At 35.9% G+C, this 14,522-nt stretch overlaps 2 protein-coding genes across 6 annotated transcripts; one reads left to right on the forward strand and one right to left on the reverse strand.

The window, feature by feature from the left end:
- The first annotated feature begins 942 nt into the window (after positions 1-942).
- On the forward strand, positions 943-3,812 carry LOC140885268 (ribose-phosphate pyrophosphokinase 4). Of its 2 annotated transcripts, XM_073292219.1 has the most exons (8): positions 943-1,194; positions 2,072-2,387; positions 2,548-2,643; positions 2,764-2,832; positions 2,909-3,037; positions 3,143-3,191; positions 3,291-3,390; positions 3,462-3,600. In XM_073292219.1, exons 1-7 carry the CDS (start codon positions 1,079-1,081, stop codon positions 3,386-3,388), a joined length of 873 nt encoding a protein of 290 aa, XP_073148320.1. In that variant the 5' UTR covers positions 943-1,078; the 3' UTR covers positions 3,389-3,390; positions 3,462-3,600. The 2 variants fall into 2 exon arrangements, with proteins under 2 accessions (XP_073148320.1, XP_073148319.1); XM_073292218.1 differs by lacking the exon at positions 3,143-3,191 and having other exon boundaries at positions 947-1,194; positions 3,462-3,812.
- Positions 3,813-3,896: 84 nt separating this feature from the next.
- Positions 3,897-11,425, reverse strand: LOC140885267 (protein MEI2-like 2). Of its 4 annotated transcripts, none has more exons than XM_073292213.1 (14): positions 11,192-11,425; positions 11,024-11,120; positions 9,565-9,655; positions 9,303-9,452; positions 8,744-9,210; positions 7,910-8,068; positions 7,708-7,824; positions 7,388-7,539; positions 6,721-6,809; positions 5,737-6,625; positions 5,573-5,657; positions 5,421-5,489; positions 5,034-5,213; positions 3,897-4,310 (listed from the first exon to the last, which is right to left on the reverse strand). In XM_073292213.1, the coding sequence occupies exons 3-14, from the start codon at positions 9,593-9,595 to the stop codon at positions 4,206-4,208; spliced, it is 2,493 nt and encodes an 830-aa protein (XP_073148314.1). In that variant the 5' UTR covers positions 9,596-9,655; positions 11,024-11,120; positions 11,192-11,425; the 3' UTR covers positions 3,897-4,205. The 4 variants fall into 4 exon arrangements, with proteins under 4 accessions (XP_073148314.1, XP_073148316.1, XP_073148315.1 ...); XM_073292215.1 differs by having other exon boundaries at positions 9,303-9,440; positions 11,192-11,424; XM_073292214.1 differs by lacking the exon at positions 11,024-11,120.
- Between the last annotated feature and the right edge of the window lie 3,097 nt (positions 11,426-14,522).

Here is a 14,522-nt window from a genome sequence, read left to right on the forward strand (position 1 = left end):
CTCAGCTGGTCATAGGACTTGGGCTAAGAGTTCAGTAGAAAGATAACTTGATCCTCATCATCTATCTTGACATCCATATTCTCCAAGTCTGCCAAAAGCTTTGTGAATTCATCAATGTTTTCATCGATTGTCTTGTTTTCATCCATCTTGTAACTGTAGAACTTTTGTTTAAGATATATTCGATTGGGCAAGGTCTTGGTCATGTATAACTGCTCCAATTTGAGCCACATATCAGCTGCCGATTTTTCCCTTACAACTTTTCTGAGTATTTGATCACTAAGACTCAGAACTATCGTTTTCCTTGCCTTCTTCAAGATCTCTGCCTTATTTTCTTTTGTATCGGGAATCTTGGTTTCACCTTGCAGGGCATCATCTAAACCAAGATTACCCAAGTGAGCAACCATTTTTTCTCTCCATAAGTTGAAATCATTCTTTTCATCGAACTTCTCCACCTCAAATCTTGATGTGGGCATTGCTAAAAAATTCCCCTGGTCAGTAGACATCTTTATCAATAATAATCACACAGAAGAAAATAAATTGGGAAGGTCGACTGGACAATCGAAGAGAAGATACAGAGCCGCGATAATAAAAAAAAAAACTTATGCCCCAAGATCCAAATCTTGAGGCTTTGATACCACTTGTTGTGATTAAGCCTCAAATATATGTCTTCAGCAATTACGATTCAACAGACACAATCAAGCCCGCAAAGTCTAAAACTAAAATAAACGAATAAAGCAACACACGAACATCACAATTACTTGGTTCGGATTGAAATCAATCCTACATTCAAGGATTTGGGAATCACACCAAGTAAATTCACTATGAATCAAGAATATCCGAATTTACAATCCCCAATTCAAGATTAATAGTATGAATCAAAAAATAATTATAATTTACAAAAAATCTTTCGTGACGAAAAAATAAAATAAAAGAAAAAAAATTAGGGCCCACCTGTCCGAAGCCGGAAAGAGTTTTTACGTTGTACAATTTGGGTTTGTTCGCAGTGGCAGCCATCTCACTCTCAGCTGTGCCGGCGGAAGTCACTTTCAGGCAGCCCGCAAGGAAGAAGATCGAAGACATGGAGAGACCAAAGAAGAAGCAAGTGTTCCTCTTCTACTGTGAGGAGGCTGAGGAATTGGCGCGTAAAGTAGCTGCTCAATCGGACCTCATTCGGCTTCAATCCATTAATTGGAGGTAAACTAAGAGATTTCTTTTGGGTTCGTTGGTGATGCAGGGGATGTGGGATTTCAGTTTCAATAGCTTTTTTTTTTTTTTTGGCTTCTTCGTGGGTATGTTTTTGTTGTTTTTGAATCTTTTGATTTTTGAAAGAAAATCCTTTGTTTCTTCTGAAATGGGTCACTTTTCCTTTAATGAACTTTAGGGGTACGCATTTTTTTTTTCCATTATGGTTATGAGGATTTGTCTCCTCTTGTCATTTATAGCTTCTATGCTTGTCTAGTTGTGCCGAGTTCGCTGGAACATTTGTGAACAAGAGAGATTTTATTGGAAGCTTTGATTTTTGCAAAAATGGTTTTCTATAAGAAAGATTGCTCAAGCCCCACCATTCTCCTTTGAGGCACGTTGTTTATCGTGATTCCTAATGTTAGTTGAGGGAATGAAATATAGCCTCAGGAAGTTGCTGATGTTGATCACTGGTAGTCGGTTTTATTATAACTTCTGCATCTGTGCCTGATTTCCAATTGTTCATCACAATAGTGTCCTAATCCTTATCCTGCGAATCATTATAATAGCGAAGATTTGGACAAGAAATATATTTTGGTTTTGATGGGAATCAGTTTTGCCTTGAAACATTGCATGTGAACGGTTTCTGGCACACTAACTGTGGGATGATTGTTGGTTTTTCCCATATATTCCAGCATCTACCTTTATTTCCTTTTACTCACGAGTCATGACAATTGTGTCAATAATATTTATGTACTAGATCATGTTAATCCCAAAATATTTTTACCTAAATGCTTTTGATGTTTGACTATTGTGAATTATGTTTACTATAGACTATGGGGTAAGGCTTTATTTGGTTAAGTTCACCTTGAATTTGACTATGTGACAGGAGCTTCGATGATGGATTTCCAAATCTTTTCATAAAGAATGCACATGACATTCGAGGCCAGCATGTTGCCTTTTTAGCATCTTTCAGTTCGACTGCAGTTATTTTTGAACAGCTTTCAGTGATCTATGCACTTCCAATGTTGTTTGCCGCATCATTCACTCTGGTGCTACCTTTTTTTCCAACTGGTTCCTTTGAAAGAATTGAAGAGGAAGGAGATGTTGCCACAGCATTTACCTTGGCTAGAATGCTATCAAACATTCCTATCTCGAGGGGTGGTCCCACCAGTTTGGTTATCTATGATATACATGCTTTGCAGGTTATTTTCGATCATAGTGGTATTCTTGTCACTTATAGTTTATTATACGTACTTCTGTTTATATCTCACCTTTTCAGATCTATGTGCTCTGTTTCTTGAAATGGTTTGAAATAGTTGATACTGAAAAGTGTAGTTTTATTCCATTTTTTCATTTTCACAGGAAAGATTTTATTTTAGCGACACTATTTTGCCCTTGTTTGAGACTGGGATCCCACTCTTGAAGCAGCGGCTGCACCAGCTTCCTGAATCTGATAAGGTGGGCTCCTTTTTTCCTAAGATGTTTGTGAATAATGGCGTCTTAAGAATGTAAAGAAATCAGTTATTTTATCTTCTAACTGTATTATACTTATTTCCAACTTAACCTTCTTTTTTCCAGATAGTTGTTGCGTTTCCAGATGATGGAGCTTGGAAACGATTCCACAAGCTGTTGGATCAGTTCCCTACGGTCAGTTATAGGAATCAAAATGTCACGCATATTTTGTATCTTATTTCATGGAGAGTATTGTCATATTTTGGCACAGGTTATTTGCAACAAGGTTCGTGAAGGGGACAAAAGAATAGTTAGGATAAAAGAGGGTAATCCGTCTGGATGCCATGTTGTCATTGTTGATGACTTGGTGCAATCTGGTGGGACTCTAATTGAGTGTCAGGTGTTCTTCCTTGACTCTCTCTGTGATTTTCCTACATGTTAATCGCAGTTTGTCTTCGATATTTTGTTTACCATTAAATCTCTTTGCATAACATTGCTCCCAAAGTCAGTCAATTGTGATTTGATATTGGTATCAAGCAAGAAAAGTGTTGATGGTAATCACTCCCTCAATGTTAAATTCCGCAGCGATGTATTTGTGACGACACAAAAACATGATTTCTTTTGGTCATATTGCTGTTTTTGTTTCCTGTCAGAAAGTGTTGGCTTCTCACGGCGCAGCAAAGGTGAGTGCCTATGTAACTCATGCCGTGTTTCCAAAGAAGTCTTGGGATCGCTTTGTTCACAAGAGTGAAGGTATCATGAGCTTGTGTTAGTTTCAGTGACTCGTTCCATTATTTTGTTGCTGATGACGACGTTCTTAGCAGACTCGGAGAAGGCGTTCACCCATTTTTGGATCACGGATTCTTGCATGAACACTGTGAAGGCCATCTCCAATAAGCAACCTTTCGAGGTTTTGAGTCTCGCGGGATCGATAGCCGATGCTCTCCAAACATGAGGATTTGCTATCCAGAGAAAAGGGAAGCTCACATTTTGCACTCTTATTGCGAGGAAATTTCGATCACTTGTTACTTTAGCTTCTGACAATTAACTATCTATCTACCCGGTGGTACAACTTGCTTGTTTTTAGACCATGCAAGAGTGGCCCTCTTTATCTTTATTTAGGAGTGAGCAAAACTTCGGGCAAACAAAATAATCAAGCAAATTCTGTTAATTTAGAGATGCAATTCCATTTAGTAGGTAGCTTGGTTGTTAATTTCAATTATAAGAACTCGATTTCTCTCGTTTCCTGAGGGGAAAAAGAATACCAAGTCCAAAAACCGACAAATATGTGCATTACTGTGAAGAATCATGTAAAAGTTTGTCCAACTATACAATTCTGAAACAACACACCATCTAATGTATATATATGTACATAATGTGCGGAAATATAAACAAGAAAAGAAGAAACTGGAAGAACAAGAGCAGCAGGGGCGCTGTGAAGCTTCACCTTATATACGTATTAGTACTCCGTTTCTGGTATTATGGATTGATAAAATGCTGATACTTCGGTTTGACAATGAACAGAGACATGTAGAAGAAATATCGCCAATGTTTTTGCAGAAACTCTCTTACTGAGAGTCTGGATCGCCCTTCGGGCTGTCGAGAGAATCTCCTGTGTAAGATCCATCTGGTTGACGTATGAGAATATTCAGATTTCCAGGTGGAAAATGTTCCTGTGAAGCCAAACAATTACTGCGGTTATTGCGTTGAGGAAAAAATGCTACTAACTCTGGCAAAACGACAGAAAATGAAGCAGAAGCAAACCAGGCATGAAGTAAAAACTTATTTAAGCCACCCGAGTGTGTGAAACAAAAGCGCTTACACTATGAAGAACACTAAAATTTAGCACAAATCACTACTGAGTCCAAATAAAAATGGATGCTTGATTAAAGGACGGAACTAGAGAATTTTGATTTAGGATGAATGAACATAAATCTGATGTTAGATTTAGTTCTGTTTTGTTTATTGTTCATCGTGGTGGTTTGTTTGTTACGGTAACAGGCAGACATTTCAGATCTTTTGCCAAAATTCGTATTACATTTAAGTTATGTTTAAACAAAGAAGAATTGGGCAAAAAGAATGATGTTTGGTTGGGCATTTATCAAAGGCACACTTAAAAAGCTTAAAACAACAACAAGAAATTTGTGGAGTTAATAGCTTCTCCTCCAGCTTCTCTTTCAGAAAGTCGAATTGGTTTTAACTAGCGTACCTCATGAAAAAGAAAATAGCTCAGTTTCATAAGATATTTTTCTAACAGTAATTATGCAATCAAACTCTTTCGTTTGCCCATGATCTAGTAAACTAAAGTGGTGTCACCACGTATCTTACATGCTCGGTGACGACCAAATCCATGGCGAGTGAGGAAATTAGTGCTAAATAGCTAATATAATGCATACCACATCACCAGTCCCTTGGCATTCTGATTTGAAAATAATTGGTCGGCAACGCCTGTCTTCGTTCATTAAAGTTGAATTCTGGAAGTTCGAGATGAGAGCTGCCAGTCCCTGTATTCTTGCGTATGCCAAGGATGCGACCTTCTCACTGTTAAATTTCTCCCATTTCTTTCCGTTAAATGCCTGCAAAGAGTTGTGTCTCACAAATTAATTTGTTACACAAAAGATTTGAATTTTATAGGGACAAAGCATTATAGTTATGCAACTGGCCAGAAATACTAGTGAGAGCAACATCCGGACAAAGTATATCATATACAATCATGCAACACAAAAAGAAGTAAAAAGGTTCCTTTCAGTCCCTGAGAAGAAACAAGAAAATGAAGCACACACCTTATAAAAGTTGATGATATGCGAAGGAGATACCAAGTTGATGAAGGCATACCCCACATTACACTTATTCTGGACCAAAAACTCAGATTATAACATTGCTGCGATGGATTCACTTAGTGAACATAGAGAAAATTTATTGAACCAAAAATTACCTTAAAATCTATTGGCAAATAGATAAAATCATAGATAATCTCCTGTATCTCATCAATGGCAGCAATTAACATCTTCGAAGTGTACCTACAGTCGGATGGAAAAGCACATATGTTGAGTTATAACATCACAATTCACAAAAGAGAATGTTTTTTCTGGCTCTTACTTGTTTGGGATGTTTTTAATCATCAAAGTAGTCCTATTATCTTCCCCATCGACAATCTTCTCCAAGTCTAATTGATATTGTTTCCTGTTCTCAAGCAGGACGTCACTCTCAATCGTTCCAATTCGAAAACAGTCGATTATTTCATCATCGCTGCTTGCTCCCTTGCATCCAAAAGAACTGTTTCCGAAATATGCCGAGCCATTTCCAGATGTCCACGGCATTCTTGAACTAGGAGAACCACTTTGGGTGAAATTACCAGTAAAAGTACCTCCTAGGTTCACTGGGCCAGGCGTATTCCGTACACGACACCCATTGTTACATCTAAAATTTGTGGCTCCAAAATCTCCCTGGTTGAGGTAAGATGTGTCTGGAGACTCTGGGGAAAAACCGAAGTGCCTTTCTAATTTAAAACCAGATGGAGCAGAGCCCACGTGAAGATGTGAGCCAAGAAATGAGCCGTGCTTACTAGCATAAAGAAAACTAGTTCCCTGACGACTCGATGGAAGTGGATGTCCCCTCGAGGATGGAGACCAGGCTGGAGAGTTGATAAGCTCTGATTGAACAGTGGGACTTCCCCAAAGAAACTCAGAACCTGAAAGTGTTCCATCACTAGACGGCCTGGAATCGCTAAATGGTGAGGTTGGTCCAGGACTTAAACTGAACTTTGTACTGGGATAAGAAGAATGATCCTGATCCAAATGACCTATTCTTCCAGTATCCTTACCAATGGGTGCAATCTTCACGGGATTTGAAACCCGAGATAGAAGTAGAGAGGCAGAACCAGATGATTGATTGCTTCCCACAGGGCTCAGGCCTCTAAAGTTTGAAGATTGATCATAACTGTACAATGGATTATGCTCAACTGGACTGCCAAAATAAGGCCAAGCGCCTGCAAAGAACTCAGTCGAATCTTTAAGATTGTCCATAACATGGGAACTGACATGCATTTTTAAGTGATCGTAAAAAATGTACAGCGTAACATGCCTGGGGGAGAGATGAGTATAGGTGAACCGACTTGATGTCGAGAAGCTCGGCCTTCTTCCTGTTCTTGCAGTTGGCTCAGTCGCAAAAAGCTGTATGCAAAGAGAGAGGAAAAACTCAATTTCAATCATCATGGAGTAAGCAGAGGGTTATCAATTAATTAAATGCTTAAAATGAGTGGAAAAGAACAAGCCAATGTACAGGTGTGGTGCACTTGAGCCAAGTTGAGTTCAAGTAACACCCAACTCCAACTCAACCGGGAAAAAACTCAAACTCAAACTCAAGCTCAATCTAAAAGATTTTTTAGCCCAAGCTCGACCGAAGAAATATTCAGGTATCCTGAGCCTGAGCCTGAGCCTGAGCCTGAGTTTGACAAGCTTGATTTTCTCAAGCATATAATTCAAGTTCGAGTTTGGAGTATATTGATGAAAGTAACATTTGATTTTTATAACATTAATTTATAACTTGTATAATTTATTATGACATTAAGGGTAAATTAAATTAAAATAAGTACTATAAAAGTACGAGAAAATATTATTTACTCAAGCCTGATACATTAAAGTTCGAGATCGACCCTAGCTCAGCTAGGCCTGTTCAAGCTCCTAAGAAGTTCGGCTCACTTGGTACTCCAACAAAGCAACCAGCAAGGTAGCAGAAAATAATAAGTTACCTCTGTCGAGCTCCACCAGGTCGGCTAGGTTCAAGCTTTATGCGCTTCCCTGCTATCTCACACCTATTTAAAGCCTTGAGAGCATCCTCGGCAGCTCTAACATCATAAAACTCAATGAACTTGTGGTTTTGTTTGTGAGGGGTCTCTCTTATCTACATTTTTATGCAAATAATATGAATGTGATTCTTATCAAATATATATATATATATATATATATATATATATATATATATATTAATGTGATTGATCTCCGACAAACAAAAAAATTTTATGCGGAGAAATAAATAACAAATTAAGTTGATTTTGATCCAATATTCTACCTCTTTAACCTCCCCATAAACTCCAAATATTTTGAGAAGTGTGTCCTTGGATACGGATGCATCCAAATTGAACACTACAAGAGTTCCTTGATTTAAGTCTTTCTCGGAGGGGTTATTCTGCATGTAGCAAAAGATGGTAGTCAGTATAAGGTCAACTGCTTGAAAACTAACTCCTAACAGTGAAAAAAGTGTCTGTTTGAACCTTTGGAATCGAGAAATGAATATCAAGATTTCTTCCTCTTAGTAGCCTGTTTTGTAATGAGCCCATTGCTTTACGGGCATCCCTGATATCATAATAAGATATCATAACAAACCCCCTTTGCTTACATGCAGTATAAAGTTTTCTGATATCTCCATATTGCTATTGGGATGAGAAGAACAAAACATTAATGATAAATCAGTTTCAATCGAATTTAAAGTCATAAAAATTAACGATTAAATTTAATAAAAAGGAAGTTGAAATTCACCCTGAACCAGAAATTAGAATAGCATGCACATCGAATGTAGAGCAGAGTAATAGGGCAATTTCATATGTTTTTCAAACTTTTGAGTCTTGAAAGACAAATAAATTTACAAAAACTAAGAAAATATCAATTGCCACATAATCAGTAAATTCACGAGACACAAAAAGTCATAAAAACACTCACGAAAAAAGGAAAACATGCAATTTTATGCATAGAGAAACATTGTTCCCCTCTAGATGGCCACATAATCAGGAACACAAGTGAGATCACATCATACAATGACCAAAAAGAAAACTACTTAAACTAGTGCAAAATAAACCCCATTCAGTAAAAAAAATCTTGAATGTTCCTTTTTTAAATCTCAATATGCATTACATGGTATAATGCTGTCACTCTTTCAAGGTTGAAGCCAACAAATTCAACTGATACAAGAAGATCTTTTATTTTGTCCAAAACTCAGGTATAATATCCAAAATCAAAATCACTAATCCCAAATACACAAGGAGTGACAACTGAGAATTAAGATAGAAACATTTCAACTTCCAAAGACCTTGGAATCTAAATAACAATACCTCGAAGAGGGACTTAAGTTCAGAATCATCAACATGGCTGTTGATGTTCCTAATAAACAAAGTCCTTGAAGGATGCTCCCCAGATGGGTGCTCACCAGAAAAGGTTCTGATGGCATTTAAGAAACCATTATGAGCATTGGTGCTTCCACTGATACCACTACTAGAAGAACTTAACCTCGACACACCATTTGCAAGATTCTCTTGATTATCAGATTCTATTTCGATTCCCCCTCCACTTCCAAACAAATCATCATCCAAGTCCTCAAGTCGAGTTGGCAACCCATTGAGATCAAAATCATCCTCAGGTCCAGCATAAAGCCCCTCTTCATCGCCAGGAGGAAAGATTCCAAGTTTACTCAATTCAGCATCTTCTAATGGATCCCTATCTTCTTCCGGACAAAGTTTATTTAGGTTATGGAAATCACCATCAATTGATCCAACAATTTGTCCCAGCTCAGTAAAACTAACTGCATTTCAGAAGAAGCTCTTCCATGAAAACTTTTAATAGAAGTGAAAAATCGCAAGAATTTACAGTCAGTAGCTTGCTTCTTTGGCTCACATTTTTCATGTTGAAGGATAGGTAACGAGGTAGAAAACAAGCTAGCATCACTAGACAAGTCATATGCATCAGTTACAATAGGTAGTCTGATTGAGTTGTTTTCTTTCCATCGGCTGGTATTTAATTGATAAGATGAACCTGAAAAGAGATCTTAGAAAAAATTAAGTAAGTTTGGGATATAAGAAAATGTATTACTCAAAAATCCATTAAAGAACATACTTGTAAATATCACAAATGGAAGATAAAAGTTAATTCAACTAACCAGCAACTGAATTTTTTGATGATTCCTCCATTAATATCACTTTCTACAAAGATAAAGCATTGAAGGAAAGGGAGTATCACAATAGCTCCATCTGTAAGTCCACAAACAAAATAGATTTTGAATTACAAAATTTCATTATTAGTACATTCGTCATCGAGTTATATAGACGATTGCGTACTACTGGAGTTTCTATTCTTGTTACTGAATCACATGAAATTTTACCCTATTTCATATTTGTAATGAAGTGAATGAATTACATATGAACGAAAGAATAAAGAGAATTCTTAACTTAAAACTTAAGTTGGAAGTTGCAACAGATCCAAATGGAAACGAGTTGATAGAACAGTACTAGAAACAGAATTTTGTCACTTAGACCTACTAAGGTTTATAAGGCTTTGTATAGACAAAAGAAAAATAAAATGATTCAAATCATATGATATCGCATATTCGAATGTGATAAAGGCACTACTTAAACACGACAGCATGACGGAACAAGATCAATTTTCAAATCAAACAAGAGTGCGAACAGCCAGAAAGTGCTCAAACCCTGACCCAAAAAAATGAACTTATCAGTAGTTTTTATTCAAAGTTTATAAATCGTAACTCCTACCCCGACCTGTTCAATTTCTTACTTCAAGTTACATATATAAAAAAGTCTTCATGCCCTTAAATACAAACTATGGCCTTCCCCTTCCGACCAAGATAATGTAGAGCAATGAAGGAAAAGCAATATGAAATATTTTCATCTTTCCAAGTTCAGAAATACAGTGCATTGAACACAAAATTCCAGGTACCTCCTTTGATTGTTTGAACAAATAATAGCCATATTAGACATAAAAGGGGTATGACGTTCAAGGAAGATTTAGTTACCTAGGCATATCACCAACTGCCCACATGCATATAATAAACAAAAGAATAAAAATGGAGTAAACTATTACCAAATTGATGATTGATGAAACAAAAAATACAACAAAAGAAAGATGAGAATGCCACAAAATTAATGATCACGACTAGAATCTAACATGGCACATGATTGAAAATACTGAATTAATTTTTTTTAAAAAAAAGAAGTTAAAACATCAAAATGGTCAGGCACTACCCTCAATGTGATTTTCTTAAAAATACAAGATTAATCACTAAAATGTGTAAAGTCGGGTATGGTCTTGAGCACAGTACTCCTCAATAAAAACTCATGTTAACCTAAATAAATAAGAACATCACTTTCTTTACACGACATAATTAAGGTCAACCCAATCACAAACCCCAACACAGATAGGTTCACTAGATATCAATAAATTTCCAAATCATAAAGAGTAAAGACGATACAAATTTAACACAACCCTCTTGAAATTGAATCATCTCACACCGCATGCAGAAACTAAATGAAATCCATGATAAGATTATACAAAGATAGCGCAGTAAAACACATGAAGATCGCAACTTTACTTTACGTCATTACCTCAAAGACGAACTGAATTTAAAGATTTCAGCACGGACCCATAAAATTTTGACCGGAAACACAAGCAAATGAAGAAAGAACAAAAGGAAAAAGGCACCTAAATATGCAGGGGAAAAAATATATTAGACGGGCATAATCGCAAAACCAGACGGATGAAGAAGGGAGTACCTCATCAGCACAATGAAGAAGACTTCCAACCGCCAAAACGGTAAGATGAAAACAAAAAGCAGAAGAAAATGTGAACTTCGATACAGTTTCGTAGAAGCAGGGGAATTGGTTTCTTATACACTTTCACTTCCTTCTCTCACGCCGGGATACTTGGTGATACATTCAGGAGAGAGAAAGATAAATGTTTTAGAAAGAGAAAACACACACCACAAAAACCAAACTAGGGATAGTGGAAATGTATCAGTGTGTGTGCTTATGTTATGCGCAATTACAGAATTCGTCTCATTTATTTAATTTTCCACAAAAAACAAGTCTTTTTTTTTTTCTTGGCCTTTTTTCTATTTGTGGAGTATTAGTTGATTTTTCTTTCCTTTTTTTTATTTTGGGTAAACGTATGTTGATGTTAATATTCTATACAGTTTTTTTTCCTGGAATTGAAAACTAAAAAATTGATGACAGTGATAATATGGATTTTATATAGATCGTCGAACAACATAGCTACCACATTTTGATTATGAAAAATTATGATTCATTATAATGGAAAACTTGAATTACCTTAATACAAGTTTTGTTTAATTTTGTGTCCAAAAAAAAAAATTTGTTTGATTTAAAAGAGGGAAAAAAAAAAAAGAAAAAAAAAGTCGGTGATAATACACTATACAAAAGCAAAAGTTTGTGGGATAAGCATAAAATGGCTACATGACTGTAATCTGAAAATCCAAAAATCAGTGTAATATGGCGTTTGTGTTGGTGGAATATGTGTACAGCTTAGTCAAAGATATTTTTTCAAACAAGACTGAGTTGATACGGGATTTACCGATAGAGTTGTCAAAACGGATCGGTAAGACGGACCAATTCGTAACTCACCAAAACCTGTCAGTTGGTGGGGCGAGGCGGCCCATCATTTATGCAGGTTGGGAAATTATCAATCCAATTCGCCTATTTGGCAGTACGGAGCGGGCCGACCCGCCAATTTTTAATTATATTTGATGGGTTTGCATCAACCCACCGTTTGGCGGAACGAGGGAGGCTGGCCCACCATTTAGGCTGGTTGAAAATTTGTCAACCCAACTCGTCTATATAGCGGGGCAAGGCGGACCAACCCAACGGACCCAGCCCACTTTAACAACTCTATTATTACCAGACACGTAGGTGGGGAATCGAGTTGAAAGTGAAAATTGTCAAAAAAATAATGTGTATATGGAAGAGTAACGACTACCAATTATATCACAATAAAAAAATCCAAAAATTATTATAAAAATAAATAAATGATCCGAATTATAAATCGGAATAAATTCATTAATGTTGATGGATTTCAACAAATAAACTAAATCCCACCAAATGATTTCAAATTTAAATAGGCTGGTAAAGCACTAGTTACAATTTACAAATTTACAATTAATTCGAAATGAAATCAAATTGTTTTAAAAAAAAAGGAGTAACAATAACAAAAGTTAAAGAAACCATAGAAAGTTTTATATCTAGAAATCTCAATTCATTATTGAATTTTCATATCGAAATCTTGTACGTCCAAATTATCGATTGCATGTATTAATTCTTTTCTCAAATATCATTAATTATTTAATTCAGGTAAAATTAGTTAGTTGGGTATGATTATTATTTTTAGATTAATCAATATGGAATAGCATTAGACCCGCTTAGTTTTTGAATGAGATAATGAATTATGCATCATATAAAAATGATAAATCAATATATATATATATATATATATATATATATATTTATTGATAAGATAATTGTGGATGACATTAATTAACATATGTAGAGTTGAGCTAATCATTGAACATAACAACAATGTTTAATAATCCATGTCTTATCCTCCATATCAAATGATGCCTTATAGAACTTAAATCTGGATTTATGTATCAAATATAACAATAATATAAATAATATAACAATGACTTTTGGAGTTGATTACTTATGCTATAACATGATAATTACTGTGAATTTGCTGCGAAAATCACTTAATGTCTAGATAATTATATAACCATATTAATATAACAATGACTTTTGGAGTATTTGGGGTAATTATATTATTGTATACGTTCAGTAGTGAGTTATATAAGTTTTAATATAAAATAATTGAGATTGAATTTTAACTAGTGAGATTTGACTTGATAATTATAAGTTTTCGTATGTGTGTAGCTAATGTTAGATCCAACTTCGTCTTGCACAGGCACAATATAATATCGTAATCCATAATATATTTTTTTTTTTGAAAAAAAAAAAAGAAAAAAGAAAATCTGCTTCCCCTATCTTTAGATTTAATTATATGGTTACTATTGGATCTAAGGATTTAACCGAAATGAAGAAATTGAATTTAAAAATTAATTTTAAATATGAATTTTAAATAATACTGATATAGGTATACGTAAATTTCATTTAAATTGTTACCAAATATTAAATTCCTGATAAAAAGGTATACAGATACCAAATAATGAACACGTCTTTGAAATCATTTACTTGAAATTGTTAACTCTATCCAAATATAATTCGAAAGTTCAATTTTGGGATTGTGTTAATTAATACATGGATTTGGGGTCCATTAGATAGAAATACGACTGGGATCTGGGATTTAATCTTTGCAGGATTGGATTTGGGGTAAATTGGATGGAAACTCGTATGGAGCTAGAATTGAGACTTGGTCCTGCGAGACGGGACATGACAGGAAATGAAACGCCCCATTGTATCAAGACGGGTCTTTTCAGTGTGCTTATGTCCTCACTCACACGCATCTTGGAAAACTTTCCAAGGGGTCACCCATCCTATAATTGCCCCAAGTCAAGCACGCTTAACCCACTGTATCAAGACGGGTCTTTTCAGCGTGCTTATGTCCTCACTCACACGCACCCTGGAAAACTTCCCAGGGGGTCACCCATCCTATAATTGCCCCAAGTCAAGCACGCTTAACTTTGGAGTTCTTATGTGATGAGCTTCCGAAAAGAAAATGCACCTTCTTTATATGAATAGTACATATGAAATCTTTTAAGCCCTCCTCAACCATGCAGTCTCAGAATCCCTCTCATTCCGACACGAGATCGGTTCATTCATGTCTCCCTCCGCCTAGAAGCCAACCAGGAGCCGCTCATTGTCCGTGCAACCTCTTGGCACCGGCAATCACTCTCTGCCTCTTCAGCCCCGGGCGTCACATGCCTACCAGCTTCCGCTTGGTTCGTCCCCGAACTATACCGTACTAAGAGAGGTCGGCTCTGATACCAAATGAAACGACTACCTTCTAATACTACTCAATTTTTTTTTTAATAGGTAAATATCTAAATATAAAATATATTTAAAAATCATGCATCTATAA

The sequence above is a fragment of the Henckelia pumila genome, chromosome 2 (assembly GCF_033568475.1).
Source record: "Henckelia pumila isolate YLH828 chromosome 2, ASM3356847v2, whole genome shotgun sequence".
NCBI lineage: Eukaryota > Viridiplantae > Streptophyta > Magnoliopsida > Lamiales > Gesneriaceae > Henckelia > Henckelia pumila.

Bases quoted from the DNA above. Each gene is read 5' to 3' on its own strand.
- LOC140885267 (XM_073292214.1), bottom strand. From the start codon at position 9,595: ATGGAGGAATCATCAAAAAATTCAGTTGCTG. The intron at 8,069-8,743 runs GTATTGTTATTT...TCATCCCAATAG, and splicing joins AACTTAAGTCCCTCTTCGAG to CAATATGGAGATATCAGAAA. The intron at 5,490-5,572 runs GTAATTTTTGGT...TTTTTGGTCCAG, and splicing joins ATTTGCCAATAGATTTTAAG to AATAAGTGTAATGTGGGGTA.
- LOC140885268 (XM_073292218.1), top strand. From the start codon at position 1,079: ATGGAGAGACCAAAGAAGAAGCAAGTGTTCCTCTTCTACTGTGAGGAG. The intron at 2,388-2,547 runs GTTATTTTCGAT...TCATTTTCACAG, and splicing joins ATGATATACATGCTTTGCAG to GAAAGATTTTATTTTAGCGA. The intron at 3,038-3,290 runs GTGTTCTTCCTT...GTTTCCTGTCAG, and splicing joins GGACTCTAATTGAGTGTCAG to AAAGTGTTGGCTTCTCACGG.